The sequence below is a fragment of the Macrobrachium rosenbergii genome, chromosome 14 (assembly GCF_040412425.1).
Source record: "Macrobrachium rosenbergii isolate ZJJX-2024 chromosome 14, ASM4041242v1, whole genome shotgun sequence".
NCBI classification, from domain to species: Eukaryota; Metazoa; Arthropoda; class Malacostraca; order Decapoda; family Palaemonidae; genus Macrobrachium; species Macrobrachium rosenbergii.
Window position 1 is genome coordinate 23,013,984 of NC_089754.1, and position 21,632 is coordinate 23,035,615.

Sequence of the window (21,632 nt, forward strand, 5' to 3'; positions counted from 1 at the left end):
GGGCCTTTTTATCTTCATATATATATATATATATATATATATATATATATATATATATATATATATATATATATATATATATATATATATATATATATGTATTATATGTATGTATGTATATATATACACATATAAGTGCATGGAGTGTCCAGTTCATCTCTAAAAAAATCAGTCGCATCAAGTGATAGCAGCTAAATAAACTGTTGTTTGGAAAACTTTTCAATTTCATTTAAAGCACAGAATAACTTGTTAACGCATTTGTCAATAGTCTCGTTTAACGTATTATCTTATACATATATAAATATAGGTGTCTATGTGCGTATCATCACCAGTAAGATGTTTTCCCCTTAAGGATGAACTCAGAGTTCAACCCCTAAAAGATAAACTAAAATGAACCTTAGCCACAGATAACTTCAACGTCAGCAACGCGGTAACCTTGGACACTTGCTTCTTCCACGTAATTTCATTCTTCCTATTATGAAGGCGAATGCACCTTTTCCACTCACACCGCCACCCGTTTATTGATCTCCCTCTCCCCCCTTCCCCTTGGCACTTCCAAATTTCACACTTCATCAACGTTGCGTTCTGCACTTTCTCCACTTGACCAAACCATCTCAGCACCTTTCATCTTTAAGAACCACTATACTACCGTTCGTGTCACTCTACGCTTCACACTTCCTATTATAACCATTGAAGTTTGCACTATGATAGAAACCCGAAGAGGGTATTTTCTATTTGTTCTTTATGCTAATGCGAAAGATTTTCACTGTTCTTACGGTTTGTATTTAATCACACCCGTATCAAAACTGAATAAGTCTTTCCATTATTTCCTACCGTTTAAATCCATAGTTTATAGATGAGAATTACATTCTCTACCTTCCGCGAAGACGTAATAAGTATGATAAGAGAAGTTAAAGCATAAATATTACAAATGCAAACAAATGACAACTAAAGTTTGGTATACCTCTGTTTACTGAGTTCGTAAAATTAACAAAGTTGGGTGAGGTATGACGAATTTTGTGCCGAAGGCTCAGAATCCTACATGACCATATGAGTGTGCCTGGCTATATTGCTAGGAAAAAACAAAATTAATAAATAAATGTGTGTTCAGGATAAGTGAAAAGGTTGGTCCTACTTCCCTGATTTGTTTTCCCACAGATTTGTTCTACCTGGAAAATAGGATGTTGCATCCTTTTGAATTTGCTACAGTATTTGCAAGTCATGCTATCAACTTCTCTTATTTTGCTAATCATATCAGAGACTGTTTTGCTAATACCCTTAGTAGGGCACTAAAATAAATAAATAACTTTTATATGGCCCTTTAAATTAAAAGTTATGATATTAATCTTTCCCTACAATAACCGAAACTTTATACATGTCATCACTGATTTACACTTATGAAGCCAAGAACCGAAGCAGTGTGCTTTTTTGCTTTGCAGGTAACTTGTATTTGCATGTACATGAAAAAATCATCCTTTATTCACAATGACATCGCTTTAGATTCGTGCAGGAAACGATTCGATTCAAGTGATTTCCCCTCCAACCAATCAACCACAAACCGACAACCCTCGTCACTCCTCGACGTGGAAGGCGGACGTATCTCTGTCCTTCTCCGTGAGTTGCCAATGAAATGCCGGTATCATAAAGTTGGCGCCGAGCGATGTGAGAGTTGTGGGTGGCACTCTGTGCGTGAATGTGTGAGTATGTAGAATATGTCTGGCTGTCCTCTCCTTCCCCGTGAGCGCACAACACACAAACTCGACCAAAGGGTCTTTCCTTATTCCCTATTACAATTACCCCACACACTAACAACCCCCCCTCCATACAGCTGGCTCTGCGCTAGCTCACAGACACACTCACACACATATACACACTCATCACATACTGCAGTAGATCGGTAGCGACAGCTGTACCTCCACTGCCCAGTTCCACCATCGTAGCAAAGGACGTCTTTATTCTCAATTGCACCGACCCACAGAACAGCGCAAATTAGACTCAACAGAAGTGTTTTACGTTCTAAAAACCATTTGTGTGTGTGTGTGTGTGTGTTTCCTTGTCCGCGCGATCGTGCATGGTGGTTTAAACGAGCATAGCACCCATTACAATCGTCAGCATCGCCGATTAGGACAACAGCTGTTCGCGCACCAGACACCAATCGCTTACAACTCGTCAGAGTTGAGATGAACCGTGCAGGTAAGTTGGTCAAGATCGTTTGCACATCCGTTTACTCAACGCTCAGAGTACTCTCGACAACTCGTGAAGTGAGTTAGTGCATGAATCATAGGAATGCATTTACCTATTCCGTAATTACGAAATCTTCTTTGGTCCTCCAGAGATCTATTAACAGCCCACCCATATATATATATATATATATATATATATATATATATATATATATATATATATATATATATATATATATATATATATGTGTGTGTGTGTGTGTGTGTGTGCGTGTGTAATTTTGTGATTATTCAGAGGAATAGATGACAAGGCTACACTTGCACACACACAAACTGAATGAATTCAGAGCTGTGTTTATTTGTTCCCTTCGAAACAAATACACTGTCTTACAAGTCACCAGGTAAACCAATAACACGAGATATTATCGTCATTCTGGATGCTATGATAAGATTACAAAAACCATAGGCCGTGAGGGTCACCTGCCGCCAGTTGAATACCAGATAAGAAGGTTGTAGACAGCGCATAGATACGAACGACCTGGGTGGAATTTGAGCCGAGTCAATAAAAGCACGCTCTGAATTTTTATGAGCTAACCGTTAATATAAAATACGTATATGAACTTCTGTCCTAACGCTAATTATACTTAAATTTGGATGAAGTCCATTGTGATTATTATGACGAGGACTTGGAAGTTAACAGACGTAACAAATAACAGAATTGATAGGATTCTCGTCAAATATGTCCATTTCGAAAAACCAGATCACGTCCCAGTATTCGAACGTTCCGGTTACAGAGGATAAAAACCTGCAATAGATCCATGCGGCACAGTCTTAATACTGATGCGGCACCTAAAGAAAGTTTCAGTGTGATGAACTCGTGGTGCTACGCGCAAACTAATTAAATCGATCAGGCTTAACATACTATAAAGATGTATAGTATTTCACAGCAAAAAGCAAAACCTGCGCTAGCGTACTTTTTGCAGCTCACTGAACATTTAAGGTATATATTTCATCGTGCCTTTCCTTCTGTGCTAAAACAGTAGACCGTTCTTTCGATTGTATGATATACTACATTAATGGCTGAAAATTTCTGGACATTCTGGGTTCATTTGTTTGCTGGTTGCCAGGATTATTTACTCATGTGAAACGTTGCAGGTTGCCAAGTATCATAAACCAACGGCTGGTCGGCAGCCATCAGCATCACATTACTATTCTGTTCAGTGACAGTAACACAAATGACACCATACAATACATAGCGTAACAAAGCTCATCGTGCATTCACTAGCAGCATAGTGTGTGTGTGTGTGTGTGAGAGAGAGAGAGAGAGAGAGAGAGAGAGAGAGAGAGCGCGATTGTTGTATTACGATACGTAAGGAAGAGATAAGATTTATTTTCTTCAACAAACTTTTAAAAGAGCTCTTGACTTGAGTGTCTTGTCTATGATTTTTTCATATTTTTTTTTTAAACCGTCTGGCTGATAGTGTTTCCAAGCAATTGCTCTATCTACAGCAACGTGTGAAACATTTTTTTTCCCGCCTTTCATTTTCTTTCAAACTCTTCCATACTCTCAGTCAAAGCTCTAGTATCTCGTGGTAGGTGAGGATTATTATTATATTTCTGTTGTTGGTATAAGGTAGTGTAACCAGACCACAACGTCACATTTGTAGAATTTCGTAGAACGACCTGCTCTATTCGTTCTTGAATAAGGAGTGGAAATTAGAGCAAGACAGAGTTAAAGAAGCTAGACGGTTAAGTCGTAGTAATACAAAGTAAAGGACACAAAATACAAGGCAGAAAACAATGTAGCTGTACGGTGAATGGATAATGGAAAGAACCTGTACTACAGCTTGTAGTGCACTGCTTAAGGCACATTGTATGGATATCCACCTTTGAGGTCAAGTGATGAAAAAAATGCTGAAACATCTCATTTTTGGCAAAACTCTTATTCGTTTTCTTGCCATAATTAGGAGCTATGAAAGAGTCCCTACTAATTCATAACATGTCATGATTTAGAGAAAAACGGGTACTGACAGCAAAGAGCAGTTTTTAACATTGAGTCAGTTTTGTGGACATGGTGGTCTTGTTGTGTTGGCAACATGGTGACCAGTGCTGATGGTGTAGCGTGTTGAGGACATGTGGTCGGGCAGACACACATAACCTCAAACATAGGCACTGACAGGACTAGTTACAACTGAAAGTATGGACTGAACCAGGAAGCAGGAGGAATGGATCATTTCCCTATGTTCAGTCAGTGTCACGTTTAGATATGCGTACGGTTAAATGTTTAACAAACGCTCAAAGTCAGAGCTGGATATCATGCCATAAAATGTGATGTAGGAGACCCTACTGTCCTGGAATATTCTTCTCACATTGTGTTGAACTCATATCTTCATTATTGTCCCTCTTGCCTGCAGCAAGCTACCACCAAGGCATCTTCACATAGCAGCACGATGCTCGTGTCAACGAAGTCGTATATGTTACCTGCATTATACTAACAGTGTTGCAAACATTGCCGAGGACTGGAGTGTTTCTAGACAGGTTCGCAGACACGTGTGATGCACCTGAAGTATTACAAAAACTTTTTGGCGTGTTACTGTTGTTTTCTTTTGACAGTGACATCAAAACTTAGTGTCCTATTGTTAAGGTCTACTATTATGTTGTCCAGGAATTCAGTTGAATTCTGTTCCTGGTTTTCATTTGAAACCGACAGGAATCCAGTTTCACACAGATGTGTGGTTGCAAATGACCAGCGCAGTGATTGCATTCCTTGCTGGCACAGAAATGCTCTAGTGCAGAACTTTGTGCAGCTAAGTTTCTCATTGCATCTTGTTCTTGACACTAGATGCACAAGCTACCCACTACGATTATGTACTACTATGTTTTTCCATATCATGTGGCCCTACACAGCAAATAGTCATCCTTAAAGTGAGAATAACTTATTTGCTTAAATGCTTAAAATCACGATGACTCGTAATGTATATATGCAGATGTACCACAGGAAAAGTGAACACGGGGTTAATTCTGATCAATGTCATTTTTTAATGCAAGACATCTTATAGAAAATGTCTTAGATGTAAAGACAAAGCCTGGCAAGATTTTGTATCCAGTGCTTCATTTTCCCTGCGGTATATCTGCATGTGTGTATATACACACACACACACACACACACACACACACATATATATATATATATATATATATATATATATATATATATATATATATATATATATATATGTATATATATATATATATATATATATATATATATATATATATATATATATATATATATATATATATATATATATATATTATTAAATCTGTGTTGTGAATTTTCTCTTTTCTGCCATTACTATTGATAATGTTATATTTGTCTTGATTTGTTTTTTACTTTTTTTTTTTTTTTTGCTTATAAGCATTATATTGTAGATACATGCTGGACAATTTTAATAATCTTTTGCCATGCTCATTTTAGCAATAACATAATAATGATAATGATACTCCACCGCACCGCGTTATGATAACCCTGCATGCATTTAACTATGTTTTATAAATGATCCAACCACAATAAGTTCAAAGTTCACCTCACCTCAAAGCACAACAAAATCTCGCCGCCGGCCAACCCTCACCAAATGCCGGAAGCTGAGGGAGGGGCCCACTTTGCCACCTATTCGTATTTGTGTGAATCTATTCCCTCATATGACGGCAATACTTCCGCGGTAGTTATGCCACCAGCGAAAAGCACAGACTGCAGGCACCTGCACCAACTTTTCTTCTTTGCATGTGATAAGATGCCTTACATTTTCGGACTTGAATTCAAAACTCTCTCTCTCTCTCTCTCTCTCTCTCTCTCTCTCTCTCTCTCTCTCTCTCTCTCTCTCTCTCTCAGTCAGTCGTAAATCTCATGAATATTATAAAGATGGAAAAAGCAGAAAAAAAAAACATACTTCCAAATGACAGAAAATTATGAATGATTTACAGCTGAACTAATTATGCAGTTTGGGTCGTTAACGCATGGAAGGAGATGTACACTCAACAAAGACAAAGATAAGCACTGATTAGTAAAAGACAAAACAAATTGGATTTAAATATAAGAGCTTGATTCCATATGTAGATTTGAATAACACAAAATGTCATATTCGACATCTCCCAACACTGCCTAAAACTGAATCAATTTGTGAGCTCTCAGTCCTCACACTTGTATTAATTACTGTAGTTGTGTGACATCTCCTCGATGCTAGATATGCTCTAATGGCTAAGAAGTCCAAATCTGGATTATTTACCACAGTAAAAGTAAACAGTGCAATATGTGACTGCATTAATGAATGATGCAGTATTCGGATCACGTTCACTAGGTCTGCAGATCGATTCCGCCATGCCATCTACCAGTCTACCCACCAGCTTATGTGTACAAGGGAGTGCCCATTACGGTCAGGCAAAGGGGCGGGCTAACAATTTCATCCTCAAAGACTTGCTGAGAAGTTTATTATGGGACAAGTCAGCAAAGGTATTATCTAACAAAGTCAGTTTTAACTGAATATAATTTAGGATGTGAAAAAATACCTACTTCATGCCATCTTCAGTCCTTTCTAGGTCATCCTTGCCCCTTTTTCTTTCGAAAGCTGCTTCATTACAAACTTATTGTCATCCTTTCTTTCTTCATGACCAAACACTCTCAAAACAATCTGATCCGATCCATCCTTTCATTATAAATATAATATATATATATATATATATATATATATATATACTGTATATATATATATATATATAAATATATATATATATATATATATATATGTATACACACACATACAAATATATATAATATATATGCGTGTGTGTGTGTGTATGCGTGTGTGCGTGTATCAACGTTCACAATAATATTTTTAGGAACATTGCGTACAGGTAGACCTTTAATATGTTGATGAAGTTATAGATGTTGAAAGGAATGTAAGACAGGAATTGAAATATCCTGAAACTGTGAGGCATTACGTTGGAAACGGCAAAAGAGCTATTTCATGCTAATAACAAAAGAAAACATAAAAAAACTTACTTGTACTGCCATATAGAAATAACGTTAAAGAAATTGCCTATCAGCTTCAAAAGTTAAATGCTAATGTGTTATTTAAGAACAGTAAGACAATGAAATAAAACACTGATTAAGTACTCTCCTGAAAATACGAAAGCTTATGTTTATCAAATCCCGTGTACTCCATGTAACAAAGTCTATGTTGGTCACTAGAATCGAACAGCATAAGAAAAATTTCTATGGGATTTATAGTAGAAGAAATGAACATTAAGCATGCGCAAGGAAGACAGCACAATATAATTATACCAGCATACAACAGAGTTAAAACACTGAGTCATGGTGATGAGAAATAAGAGTTACATCAAGAGACTTGCATTTTTTTTTTTTATCTGAACGGGGGCTCTTCTCATCCCTCAATGAGATGCTCCTTCCAAGAAGGCAAAAACCAGAAACTAGAAGAGACGACATAAAAAGGCAATACCTGCAATTAATATGCAAATCCTATTACAGACTCGACGCTCTTCGAAATGCGCGTAATTACTATTCTGTTGCCTGAAAAATCTTGAAATGCAACCTTACCAAAAACAAAAAGGTAACGTAGATGCTGGGTCTTATTATCTGATGATCTCCCTCGCTGGTCAGATGTTACCTTTTTATCCTCTTGCTTTTAAATTAGAAGCTACTCCCTTCCTAAACCTTCAACCCCGCCCACCCCCCACCCCCTCTCTCTCTCTCCCTCTTCCACTGACTTGCGTAGACTCCGACCAATATTACATAATTGCTCGTTAAGGCACAAGGTCATATCTAGACAATCCCCGACGGTAAGGTCTGCAATTTTTTTCTTTTTAACTTTTCATTTCAATTATCGTTTTAATTTTATGACATTTACTTCTTCTTGTTTGAATTAACTGGCATTGAATCAGCACGGCCTCCTCCTCGTCTTAGCAGCCCTTAATTACATTTACGATCAAGTAGATTGTTATAGAAAGAAATATGAACAAGTGCTGCAAAATGACAAGCATCCTGGAGCTAGAGTAGGTATAGGAAACCGCAACACTGAGTCAGTCAGCGTAAACATCACGAAGAAAAAACTGTACTTGAGGCAGTACGTTACTCTGCAGCGCCACCCTTAACTTACCGAAGCGGGGGGAAAAATCCGGCCGGACAGGTGGTCAGCGAGTTGACAAACATATCCTGTTTGGGAGCTCCTTGGCCTGTGGTCTCACTATCGTGACCATACGATATGCGAACGCCGTGGGATACAAATATTATTGGCTGATTTTCCCTAGCCCCGAGTCAGATGAGATATATTTGAATGTTTTTGTTAGAGTTCTCATTATATGAAAAATAAGCGTCATTGAGAATTTGCATAAGTGTACAGTGCCTCGTGGTCTTGGACGAACCAATTTCTCGTGATTAACCTCAACAAGAACTTTTCAGCAAGAAAAGTTCGCGTTTCAGACAGTGATTCCTATCAGGTTTCTCTGGTTCCTCAACGATGATGTTGCTGGTGGACATGGACACTTTTATAGGTAAAAAACCCACTGCCTGAAAAATGGTTAATTTTTTTGAGGTTCCATTTTTCCCAAATTTTTTAGGCATAAGAGCCTCTATGAGATTGTATAGTGGTTGTCAGAGAGCTTATTTTCTTTTTTTCTGATGATAGTAAACACTGCTCAAGAAAATTACCTGAATACATCTATATATAGATAGATATATTGGACATATATATATATATATATATATATATATATATATATATATATATATATATATATATATATATATATATATCCTCAACATCATTTTCATAGATGTAAATAGCCTAAGATATCTACATACAAGAATTATTCACAAGGAATTTTAATCTAAAATTTAGTAATCAAGAACAAGTGCATAAACATCCAAATCGCCTTCTCTGAACATAAGGATTTCTCTTATTCGTGTTTTGGTAGAGGAAAAATCATAAAGAACTTGAAAGATTATACTTCATTTACTCTTGGATATTGGTTGGAACATTAGACTAAAAATCTAAGGAAGTTTCAACCGGAAGAAGAGCTAGTGCCCTTCTCTTTTCCCCCACACACACACACACATATATATATATATATATATATATATATATATATATATATATATATATATATATATATATATATATATATATATATATATATATATATATATATAAAATTATGCATGGAAATTGTTTTCAGGGCATTTAGTGTAGGGAAAAATTTGATGGGAACAATTAATAGTTTTCGATGAAGGGAAATATATGTTAGAATATGAAGACGGTCGAGTCACTGGTTTTGAGTGTGTGAGACAAGAGGATGCTGAAGGAAGATAAAAAGGGACTATGGGGGCTGGAATGGGATGATTGAACCCTGCAGATTGGGCGCCACAGTTTGGGCAACATCTGATTTGACGCTGCCGATTGGGTTCTACTGATTTGGCACAGGGCGTTTTGGCTCGTGGCTTTTGGGCGCCAGACATTTTGGTGCCGGGAAATCATTTTAAAAACTCTAAGGAAATATAACACATCAATTTACTTTTCATTTAAATTTTACAATGAATTAAAAAATTTACCTTATGAATAAAACATAAGGGTATACAGCACAGTAGCTTACCTTTACATATCTAATTTTAAAGATATGAAACAGTAATTTTCCTGTATGCACAAAATGTGGTAATCACTAAGCAATAAAATATCTCTCAATTCTTCACTTGATAATTGTGAGAAAGAATCTTCGTGCATTCTATTAAGAACACTTTCAAGAATTCTTCCATGGGGATTTCTATGTCCATTTCATTTTTGTGGTGGCTTACGTCCAGCTAATAAACGTTCACAGGAGCTGATGCAATTCTGTCTTTACAGAATGATGCAATAGGCTATACGGTGAAGTATTAAATAAAACATCACGCAAACATTTAAAACTTAATACAAGTATTTTGAGTAATAAAGAGAGAGAGAGAGGAGATTTTTCTAAGAATTTTCTCACTCTCTCTATTAATTTTTCTGTGCCATTATAAAAACTGATAAAATGAGTGAAGTGGAAGTGATGTATGTTTTACGGCTGATTATGGCACTGTTACTATAAATCAACAATCTAATAATTGGATAACAAAAATAAGTACTTTCATGCAAGAGATGGGGTATGTGAATACCATATAATTTCTCTCCAGCTTGTAGTATATCTTTTGATTGCTGTCAAAATGTTGCCCGAGAGCTTATCATTTTGAAAATATAAATGTTTGTAACAGAAGTTAAAAATTAACATACTTAAATAGTCAAAAAGTTATAATACTGTCAAAAAGTCATCTGAAACATAGTGCTTATGAAAGAGCGCAAATGTTTTTTAATTTATGATTCAAGAATGCTTATTTATTTGGGTGGCGATATATATAAAGCATCCGCTTAATTGTATTAATTTATGCTTACTTATGAACTTAAATATCACTAAAAGGCACGCGTGGTTCTATGTAAGGAAATGGAATTTTTTTATGTGCGGTCAGGCGTTCTATAGCTTTCATTTGCTTAAAAGCTATGCAGATTTGATCATGAGCTCCTTCCTACATACACTATATACACATGAAAAATCTTTTGCAGAATGCACTGCGCATTCAGATAATAAAAGAATGTATGTTACCGGTTGTTGAACACGTTTATGTCATGTAATCATAACAAATATTATGGCGTTGTTATGTAGCTGATGATGTACCGACTTGCTGACTTCTAATCATTTAATGATAAAAAAAATTCCTTAGTGCCTAAATATCTATCGGCAAATATGCAACAGTACCAAATGATCGTGAATTGACCGTAGAATGGCTGATTTTTGTAGGTCAGAGGGGACTTACTGATGATAAGTGTAGGTTTTTGGGAGTAAATGTAACAGATAACGATGGGATTAGAGAAGTGAATAACAGAACGGTAAAACAAGGAAGGTTGCAGGTGGTAAGCAGAAGATCTGGAAGAAAACTGGAGTGGCCATAGAATCCAAGGTATAAAGGGATTATCGAGCCAAATCTTCATTTTGGAAGTGATATATGAATGTTGAAGCAAATGAAATATAAAACATGGAAGCCGTTGAGATTCTTTGTTTATATAATATACGCAGCATAAGGCAAAATGACAAAATAATAACTTTTGAAATATGCAGAGGTGTTAAAGATGTTACTACAAGTGAAAGCATAGATCAAGGTGTTTTGTGATGGTTCAGTCATGTGGAAAGTATGGAAGACATTAAGAGGATAAAGTAGAGGAAGCCCTAAAAAATGGTGGATAGATGTCATAGAATAAATATTGGAAAGGGAGGTACTTGAAAGCGCCAGACAGTTCAAAGTATATGCAAAATGGAGGTGAATGGCACTGAGCATATAGTGTGTCCAACAAGTGGCTAATGAGTTTTTGCACAGAAAGTAAAAGCATGGATGTGACACTGATCATTGTCTTTTTTTTCCAGAGCAACCCTCTGGTGGGGGAAATAGGTTAACATGGTGTAAGAGCTAGCATGAATTTCAGACATCCTTATTACACCTGTAAAATCCCGTTCTTTCATCTTCTATATATATATAAATGGATGTATGTATGTGTGTGTGTGTGTATGTTAACACATACACTCTGAAATGCTTTGAACAATTTCAGCCAAACTTGGTATACATTATGACTTACCATGTGGGAAAGAACACTGTGGGGATAAGACATCACTGGCACCAAAGCGGGGGAGGGTGGGAAGAGGGTGAAATGTAAAATTACAGAAAACGACAGATATCAGTGTCTAATCCATAGTTTTCGAGGTCGCAGAGATGAATTGTGACACTCCCGATTCTCTTTAATTTAAGTCCAAGTTCAGTCCCAATAGGGAGAGGGGTGTGAGAAGGGGGTGACATGTAAAAATAACTGAAATGACAGATACTAGTGTCTAATCCATAGTTTTTGAAGTTGCTGAAATTAGTAGTGACACGCCTGATGCCCTTCAAGTCCAAGTTCAGTCCTGATAGGAAGGGGGTGGTGGGAAGGTGGCGACATGCAAAAATGACGGAAATGACAGATACTAGTGTCTAATCCATAGTTTTCGAGGTCTCTGCGAAGAATAGTGACACTCCCGATGCTCTATAAGTCAAGTTCAGCCCTGATAGGAAGTCTGGGTGATGAGGTGATGAGATGTAAAAATAATAAGAAACGAAAGATATTATTGTCTAATCCATAGTTTTTGAGGTCGCTGAGAAGAATAGTGACACTCCTGGCACCCTTTAAGTCCAAGTTCAGTCCTGATAGGAAGTGGGGTGGGAAGGGGCTGACATGTAAAAATAACCAAAAACTACAGATATTAGTGTCTAATCCATAGTTTTGAGGTTGCTGAGATGAATGGTGACACTCTCAGTGCCCTTTAAGTCCAAGTTCAGTCCCGATAGGAAGGTGGGGTTGGGGCCATTGAGAAGGGGTGAAAAATAAAATGTCAAAAATTACAGATATTAGAGTCTAATTCATAGTTTTCGAGATCGCTGGGATGAATAGAGACACTCCCGATGCCCTTCAAGTTCAAATTCAGGCCCGATAGGAATGGGAGTTGAGAAGTGGTTAAATATAAAATTTTAAAAATGCTGGGCAATGCAACTGAAGCAACTATCTTAACAGGAATGGGGGGAGAGAGAGAGAGTGTGTGTTTACCGGTTGTCATTCAGAGATTTCCCAGGCAGCAACTGGTTGGTCAGCTAGTCTCTTATATAGCGCGAGACTTTAGGCGGACCACATCTATTGTTTAAGAGTGTTACAAGGAGCATGTAAATTATAATGACACGCCCATCACTATGGCACAATGGTCAGCAATGCCAGTAAACTCACGGACATTTGCCTGAATAGGACTTAGATACTTTTTAGAAGTAAATCCGGTTTATTGCTAGATATATAAGTATATATTAAATTTTTACCTAGACGATGTAGGTTAATTGATAGAATCTATAAGTGGCCTACCATGCGTAATGAAACGGAAAACCCCGCGATGTTCAGGAAGAAACATTAAACGTCTTGCGTCAAAAAAAAAAAAAAAAAAAAAAAAAGGGCTCACCTAACAACAGCTTGCGATCAAATTTTCCGCCTAACAGTAGGATGAACCTAAACCGTAGCAACAAGAAAAGGGAAGTGTACTTTTGTCACTGGCTTGACACCATGCTGTTTCGCTTTCACTTTCGCTTTCAAAATATCGACCGTTCGGAGGATCCAAGTGACAGACAGCTCTGAAGCTGTGAAATTTCTTGCAGATTTTCCGTTCAGATTCTCAAATAATGTGTTACCTTGATGCTAAAAAGTCAAAGGCTTGAAAGTAAATGTAAGTAAGACATATAAATAATAGAAAAAGAGGTCCCCAACTGAATCTATCACTTATAGTGGAAACGTGAAAAAGAAAAGACGTACAATCAGTGGACCCTTAATAACCACAGGTTAACAAACAAAACATCCAGGTCCACAGGGTGCTACAAAGGGTGTGAAGGGTGCGTAGGAAGTGGAACGTGTATTGTTGGGTCTGTTCTTGGATGCCATCTGAAATGTTCCTAAATCAGGAGTAGAAAGGAGAAAATGAAGGGACGCAGAGAATATGTTTTGAATGATGCTTTTTTTTCTTGAAAGTATTAGCTTTATCCTATAAAAACATAATTTTTTTTGTCAAAATTTGCTCATCAGAAAATGATCACTTCGATCTCTTAACATAATTTGAACTGACAATTTCATTAAGTTTTACCCTGTTTAATTATATTATTTCCAGATGTCTAAAGGTACTCTTTCCATCCTCACATTGCCTTAGATAGTGAGAGAGTGCCCCCTGGCGACATGTTTCTTCATTTGTTTTTCGTTCTTCTCAGCGTGTACCCAACAACGAGCTCTCGCACGTCCTCACAGGGTACATGGTCATATTTTGCTAAAAATTTTACAGTCACAACCAAGTCTTCACTTCTAACATTTCTAAAAGAAAAATTCACTACAATCATTACCGCTGTAGATGATTTACACAACTATTTCAATAAAAAAGGGCAAATTTGACAGCCAATATATAGCTATCAAACCGTAGTTTGATAGTTTGTAAATCGGAGACAGAACCATAATGAATTCTTGGTACAAATAATGCGTAACAGCAGAGATCATAAGGTTGAATTTTAAGGTGACTGTGGACCAAGTAAGTTAAATGCTAAAGCTCGTTATTGTGTACATGTGGAGAGGGAAGTAAAGAAATATGTTTCTCTTCCAACATTACAGGGAGTTGTAGACAGGAAGAGTATCTGGGATAGATCTGGAAGTAAGCTTTTTATCAATAATTTAAACTAAAAGTCATCTTATGTGTATGTATACACACACACACACACACACACACACACACACACACACACATATATATATATATATATATATATATATATATATATATATATATATATATATATATATATATATATATATATATATATATATATATATATATATATATATATATATATATATATATATTATACATTTTAGAAATTCCTGATTACACAAGTAAAGGCCTGATTCAAGTAGATATAAAATGGTGCATTATCAATAGGTTTTAGCTCATGTAACGACCATTTTTAAATATTCAGTTTCACGTTGAGTGCAGTTTATGAATGTAAACCTCAGCACGAGCAGGACAGGGGTTATCGTTAAATTTTCAATTCAGGCGCAGTGAAAATAACGATACAGATATATTTTATTTAATAATGATAACTCCCTGGAAATCGATAAAATCGTGTAAGAAATTAATATTTAATCATAAAATTATGATTACTATTAGAGTTCGACATGCCAGTAAACCGAAATGAAGCCTCTTAAAATTTATAAGCAGCCTTGAATAAAAAATTTAAAAATCATCTTATTACTTGTAATCAACAATTAAAATAAGCCCGGTTAGACGATTGAACCTACATCGCTCAAGGCGACTGTAATTTATTACAAAAAAGTAAATGCTAAATACAAGAGACATCCCGTAGAAACTTAACATCCTGACATTCTTAATGATAAGAGAGGATTTGACGCTGCCATAAACATCTAAACTCACCTCTTTTTCAGTCAAGCGACGCCCGTGCGATAATCCTGTCTCTCCTCGAGTGGTGTAACATTCTGTAACTTCCGGTGTATTATCTAGGTTCATGACTCCTTGAAAATTCCACAGAATGCTGGGATTCTCGCGGAGGAATGATTCATCTGTCGCTGTTTGCCTAACGAATCCAAAACCATATATAGGACTGTATTCGAACACCTAGTCGCACATCTATGAGTGTTTTTAAAAACGTTCTGTTATGGTAACCGACCAAGAAAGCTATTAAATTATCACAACATATAACGCTTAATATTGAGCAGTGCCACAAATATCAATAAATACATATAGAGATGAAGAGGTGAATGTTGGAGTGGATGCTTTCATATATATATATATATATATATATATATATATATATATATATATATATATATATATATATATATATATATATACTGTGAATAATATTATGTATATATATATATATATATATATATATATATATATATATATATATATTATTATTCACCAGTAAGTCATTTTCTATAATAAGGGTATGTAGCTCTGGAAAAGCAGTATAAAAGCAGCCAGTACAGAGTTGATCGGTTCATCTCTAAATTCCCAAAGCAAAGGATGAGCTCTCTATGAAGAAAGTTCCCACAGCATCATGTGGTTCATAAATCAACAAAGAAGAATGTTAGTGATGTGCTGATTCCCCAGCATTGCTCTGCACCGATCACCTGTTCGTTGCAACCGCACTCTTGCACATCTTGGACAGCAAGGCCTTTCGTTTCAACACTTCCTTTACCTCATCTAGTAAGCATCTTCTTAATCTCTGTCCTTCCTCCCAGAAGTTCCGACTTTTATACGTACTCCTGACCGACTTTTTCTTCGACTCTTCCCATATGATAAAACCACCTGAGCCGCGTTTTCAGCTAAGCTTTCCCTTTTCCACATCTTTGTTGTATGTCTCCACTTTCACTCTTTCCACTTTACTGCGCATGTGTACTTCAAACAATTCATCTAGCCATTTTGTTCTCATTCGCTTTGAACATTTATATTTTACTTCTATAGATAGAAATAGCTCAACAGCCCAGTCCTATATCTCAAATTTTGCTTCTAAACTTTATGCATAAATCCTACTCCATTCCTTGCTCCAACTGTTCTGTGATTCACCTCTTCTCTCTTCCTATTATTATCATTAAATTTCTTCCTGAAAACCTGCGGGGATCGGGAACCTCTGTTCCTCCATACTAACATATGTTGCTCAAACTTTCTGGCTTCTTTTTGCGCCCATAACATAGCTCTTGCTAAAATTCTATGTCCCCCTGGTTACAATATCATTCAAACCCTGGCTGCGCGAACCTGCTACTTGATGATTTGACATGCTTGCATTACTCTGAAACTTTATGCTCAAAATAGTTTTCATGAAAAACCACTTTTCTGCAAGACTGGGGCCTCAGAGAGGATAAGTTTTAGTGACGGGGAGCTTCTGCGGAAGCCGACGATGACGTATCCTTCTGGCCTGGTGATTAATGACATACTTTATTTATTTATTTATTTATTTATTTATTTTTGTTAAGTTTTGTACTTATGGTTTAAAGTTGTCCGGGAAATGGTAAAATCTGTTTAAAATTTTGTTTTCACTTCATTCACCCTTTCTGTATAATTATGATCTTAGTTTGCCATACCCAGAAGATTGGTTTTTCAGGTATAACCGTTATTATGGTTGATGCCAGTTGTGATTATTTTGCAAAAACAATAATTATTAAAGATAAAAATTTATCAGACAGAAATACCGGAAAGAAAATTGCAAAAGGTAAAAATTAAAAACCTTTTGAAATATATGGCATGGTTTTACACATCATTCCAATTACAGAATGAGCACTTAAAGAGGAAAAAGAGAGAGAACGAAGGCACGAAGAGGAGTAGCGAAAAAAAAAATGGTTAAATGCAAGCAAAATTAGTGTCTAACATTAACTTACCTTTTTCGCGAAACAAACTATGGTTCCTAAGTGTAAAAATAGCATAAAACAGGCGTTGCTTGTGACTTAAATCACCAAAATCTTTGATGTCAAACTTTAAAAAAAAAAAAAAAAAAGACAGATATCCTTCAGTTTTCACAGCACCTGCTGCCAGCCTGGATGTGTGGTTTATCGTTTCTTGTGTCAAACGAACTAAGCTTGAACCGACAAATATGAATTAATGATTCAAATATTCAGACAACAGGGCGATGACAGTCATTTTCCTTTGGCGTCAGGGTAACAGCCATCTGGGTTGCAACAAGCCACTCCTGTTTTGACAATGAACCGGGCATCCTAATTTTAAATGATTACTCAGTCATTTAAATACTAGCAAGACAAAACTTTTGTGTTTCTCTCAATAGTCTAGCATTCTCACAGAGTACTGTGATCTCTGCATTCTAGTTCCGCTATCTGAATCGCAGTGTTTACAGTTTGTTACGAAAGGTTTGTGGTTGTTTAGACTTTTTGATGTCTGACCTTGTATCACATCACTCTCTGGACTGCTTCCCCTTATCTTTGTAAGTAATTGCTTTTGTTGAGAAAATACTTGTCATTTTCCTTAAAGCAAAGTAAAAAGAGGAACTTTTAAGGCTTTGTCAAACAAAAAATTACACTGCACTCACAATGACTAGGCCATATTCTGTCCTGAGAAAATGTCAAGAGCCGCAATTATTATCGCAACAAAAGCAGTTCTCTTCAAGACAAGGCACAGAAAATCCAGTTTGTCTATAAGAAACCCGTATGATCAGTTACTGCAAGCTATGTGCAATAGTGTTTAGCTATGGGTACTTCCTTTATCTCCTTTTTTTGAGTTATATCTACATAAAATCTTTTAGGGAAACCCGAAAAAGCTATTTTGCATCAAGATGTACATTACAATCTCTATTATTTTTTCATGTATTTAGACGGTTAAAAAAATGTTCAGAATATGTTAGATTAAGTTAGTTACAACTATGTCAGATTTACGGTATGGAAAAAACAGAAATTGTATTTAATCTTACCAAGAAGTTTTTGCTATTTAGTTCACAGTAGATATACAAACAATTGTCAGTATGTTCCGCTCTATTCCAGTTATCATCCGAATGTCAAGATATCTTTTTTCTATGTATTTTATATGGCTTTGCGCATTTCCAAACCCTAGTTTACGAATCGTGAGCTAAATGAATTCGTCAGCGAAACAATTACTGAAATGCCCAACATCTTTTGTAAATATCGCTTTGATGAGAACTATAACAACGTATTGCTGCAATGACGACAACTGAGAATTTAAGATAAACATTATATTAAAGTTATCATATGAAGAAAGGTTTTGGGATATTTCTGGGCCTTTTAAGATTTTTAGTACGACTGTTCATTTTAGGAAACTAAAGAATGTCTGCTGTAAATCAGCCGTTCCTTGGAAATTATTATTATTAATAAAAGTAGAGTAACCAGGCCACTGATCTGTAATAAGAAAAAAACATGTTACGGCCAAAGAGAAATGTCACTAAATCACAGATCAAATAATATCAATATTTCGTATGAACTCTCCAAATATCAAATGCTTTATTTATCCCTTTTAGAATTTGCCATCATCCTATGACTTAGAATGAAACCACGTTCGTGAACCCATCGCAATGACGCCTTTGAAGGGATTAGTACTGAATCTTGCTTCATGATCACGATCGTTGGTGACGTTCCAAACTTCGGCTCTTTTCATAGGTTAGATATGTGCTGAAAAATAAAAGAACGGACACACATATATGTATATGTGTGTGTGTGTACATAATGAATGTGTGTGAGTTTCATTAGGGCGTTAACGACTCAAGTTAAAGGCTTCACTTTACCAGCGAGGAACCCGGGATTGATCACACCGTGGGAAACGTCTTATAACACATCAAACCAAAATTCATTTCATTATTCCTATATTTTTTATCATTTAATCTCATTAAGAAAGCCAAAACTTCCCTTTGTTTTTAAACTGAGAGCCATATGTGGGCTGCTGATTTGGAAATGATATATAAGAAATTCACGAAATCTTATCGAGAAGGAAAATGTTAAAACAAATGAATATAATTCAAGATACGCATCTCCAAAATTCCAAATATTCACATGGCCAATTTTTAAAAGAAAATTCCACTGTCATAAAGTTGGGTGAAAAGTGTTTTGGAATAATCTTATAATTTTCAGAATTGTAATTTCGTTTTAATTATATATTTTCATTTCCCAGAAGCTTCAAAAAGGGGCAATTTAAATTGTTATATTGCAAATATATGGTTTTTCAAGGACAACAGTGTACCTGAGTGTTAAGAGGGCATTGTGGTTATCACCCATTACGTACCTGAAAGCTTCACTAGAAATGAAATGAAAGCCAACATTTTTCACAACCAAACTTTACCAAACCAGTTGTAAGAGAACATAATTGTAATGTTGACCAAATATGTTGTAGATGAATGTTTGTGATTGGAGATTTATTTGCAGTTTCATGTATATGATTGTATAAATATGAATAAAGGAAAAATAATATATCAAGATAAATTATTTTGACACTAAGAAACGAGTTGCTTTAAGCAAATGCAGTATGATAATATAGCACAGAATTACATTCTATATACTAACAATAATTCACTCATGCTGGCGAAAAAGGGGGTAAGTCCAAAATGGAACTTTCGAGAAAATTGCATTTAAAGTTTTCAAATGCATTCAATAAATCACTGATAGAAGATAGCGATCTGAACTCTTTACTAAATTTAAAGGATTTGAGGTATTTTTCATGCACTATGAAGACATTAATATATTCAAAGTTCTTATATACTTTTTAAGGACTTACCTCTCTTTGACCATTTTGTTATCTGTACATATCACTTTTGACCAAGACTTGCCCTTTTTAACCACTTTGTTATCATTACATATCATACATATCCCTTTTAACCTCATTGACCTACTTGTCACATAGCTCTTTTTAGGCTAATTAAATGCATTTTTATGATACTATAACTTTATTTTGTAAAGAAAATACCGCTGATGATAATTTTCATTTCTCAAGAGGGCCTATTTATTTATAATAAACGGTTAAATGACAAGTTGTTGGCATTGCATAATCATACAAAAACAAAAGGAATATTTTTCTCAAAAATAAAACTTACAATTTTTCAAAGACTCATCTAGGTAATAATAAACTGTTACAGAAATACAGTTTTAGTACAGTCAATTCATTGAAGAAAATTAGGTTTCCATAAAAAAAAATCCCAGAGACTTTACCTAGGTATGATAAAATGTTGAAAAAAAAATTCCCAGAGACTTATCTAGGTATAATAAAATGTTGAAAAAAAAAAATTCCCAGAGACTTATCTAGGCATAATGAAATGTCAAAAATTATATCCTCAGAGATTCATCTAGTTAAAGAAATACAACTTTAGTTAGCATTGCATAGGTGTAAAAGCTATAAATTGCTTTATTCAACAAATTCTAAGTCAGGATCACAATCCTGAACATTACTCATATCTGTAGTGCCTTATAAAAATCGTGAAACATAGGATCAACCAAAGGCAATAGATCAATCAAGTCCTTTCTTTTTTCTTTACTGATAGACAGTAATGAATGATATTCCTTTTTGACATCTATCAAATTTGGATTATCCTGTCCTCTTCTTTTCATATCTACTTGTTCAAACGCCTCCTCGTTTGAAAGAGATCCTTTATACAACAAAATTCCAATGGGGCGCTGATACCTGAACCACTGGCACTGTGACCAGTTAAATTTGTCATTGCTGTTCTTTGATCTTTTTACCAGAGGGCTTTTAAATAACTGTGAAAGTAATCATAAAAGTCCTCCTGAGTCATTGCATGAACCTGAAATCTTCTTCCCGCCAATCTTACCAGCTGGTACCAGTCACGTGGATGGTGGATTGCAGTGGCTCTCCTTTTCTTGAGTCTTTCAATGACAGAGTGGTCGGAGTCACACCATGTGTGAATGACCGGAAATGAGAAATTTGTGATCTATTGTCAGTATATTAGAAATTTGGACAATGCATGCATAAACATAGCAGCTATATGGGGAATTTCTATTCTGTCCGGCGCAAGCATCAGAATAAAAATTACGTGCTGAACATCACTGGGCAAATTCTGCAAGATATTCATTAGACAAGATGCTATTTGATTGGCACCTGTTAGCAACAATGGTTTCTGGCCACATAAAACAGTCCACTTTTTTATTGACATTATTGTGAACAGTGAGATTGTATGTTCACAACAAGCGCTTATAAAAGCTACGGAAGGTTTTGGACATGGAGTGGGGAGACACTGTTGTAAGTCAAATGTGTATGTTGCAAATGAGGATTTTGCAAGCTAACTTTGTA

General features: G+C 35.7%; 1 protein-coding gene across 3 annotated transcripts in view; it reads left to right on the forward strand.

Annotated features, from left to right (window-relative positions):
* LOC136845778 (innexin inx2-like) overlaps positions 1 to 21,632 on the forward strand; it is a 650,831-nt gene that overhangs the window by 438,124 nt on the left and 191,075 nt on the right. The window contains exon 1 of one of the 3 annotated variants that reach the window (XM_067116052.1): positions 1,561 to 2,193. The exons of the other annotated variants lie outside the window; for them this stretch is intronic. Coding sequence (XP_066972153.1) covers positions 2,181 to 2,193 — 13 coding nt within the window. The 5' untranslated portion in view covers positions 1,561 to 2,180. Of the gene's footprint in view, positions 1 to 1,560; positions 2,194 to 21,632 lie in introns of those variants that run through there. 3 annotated transcript variants of the gene reach the window in all.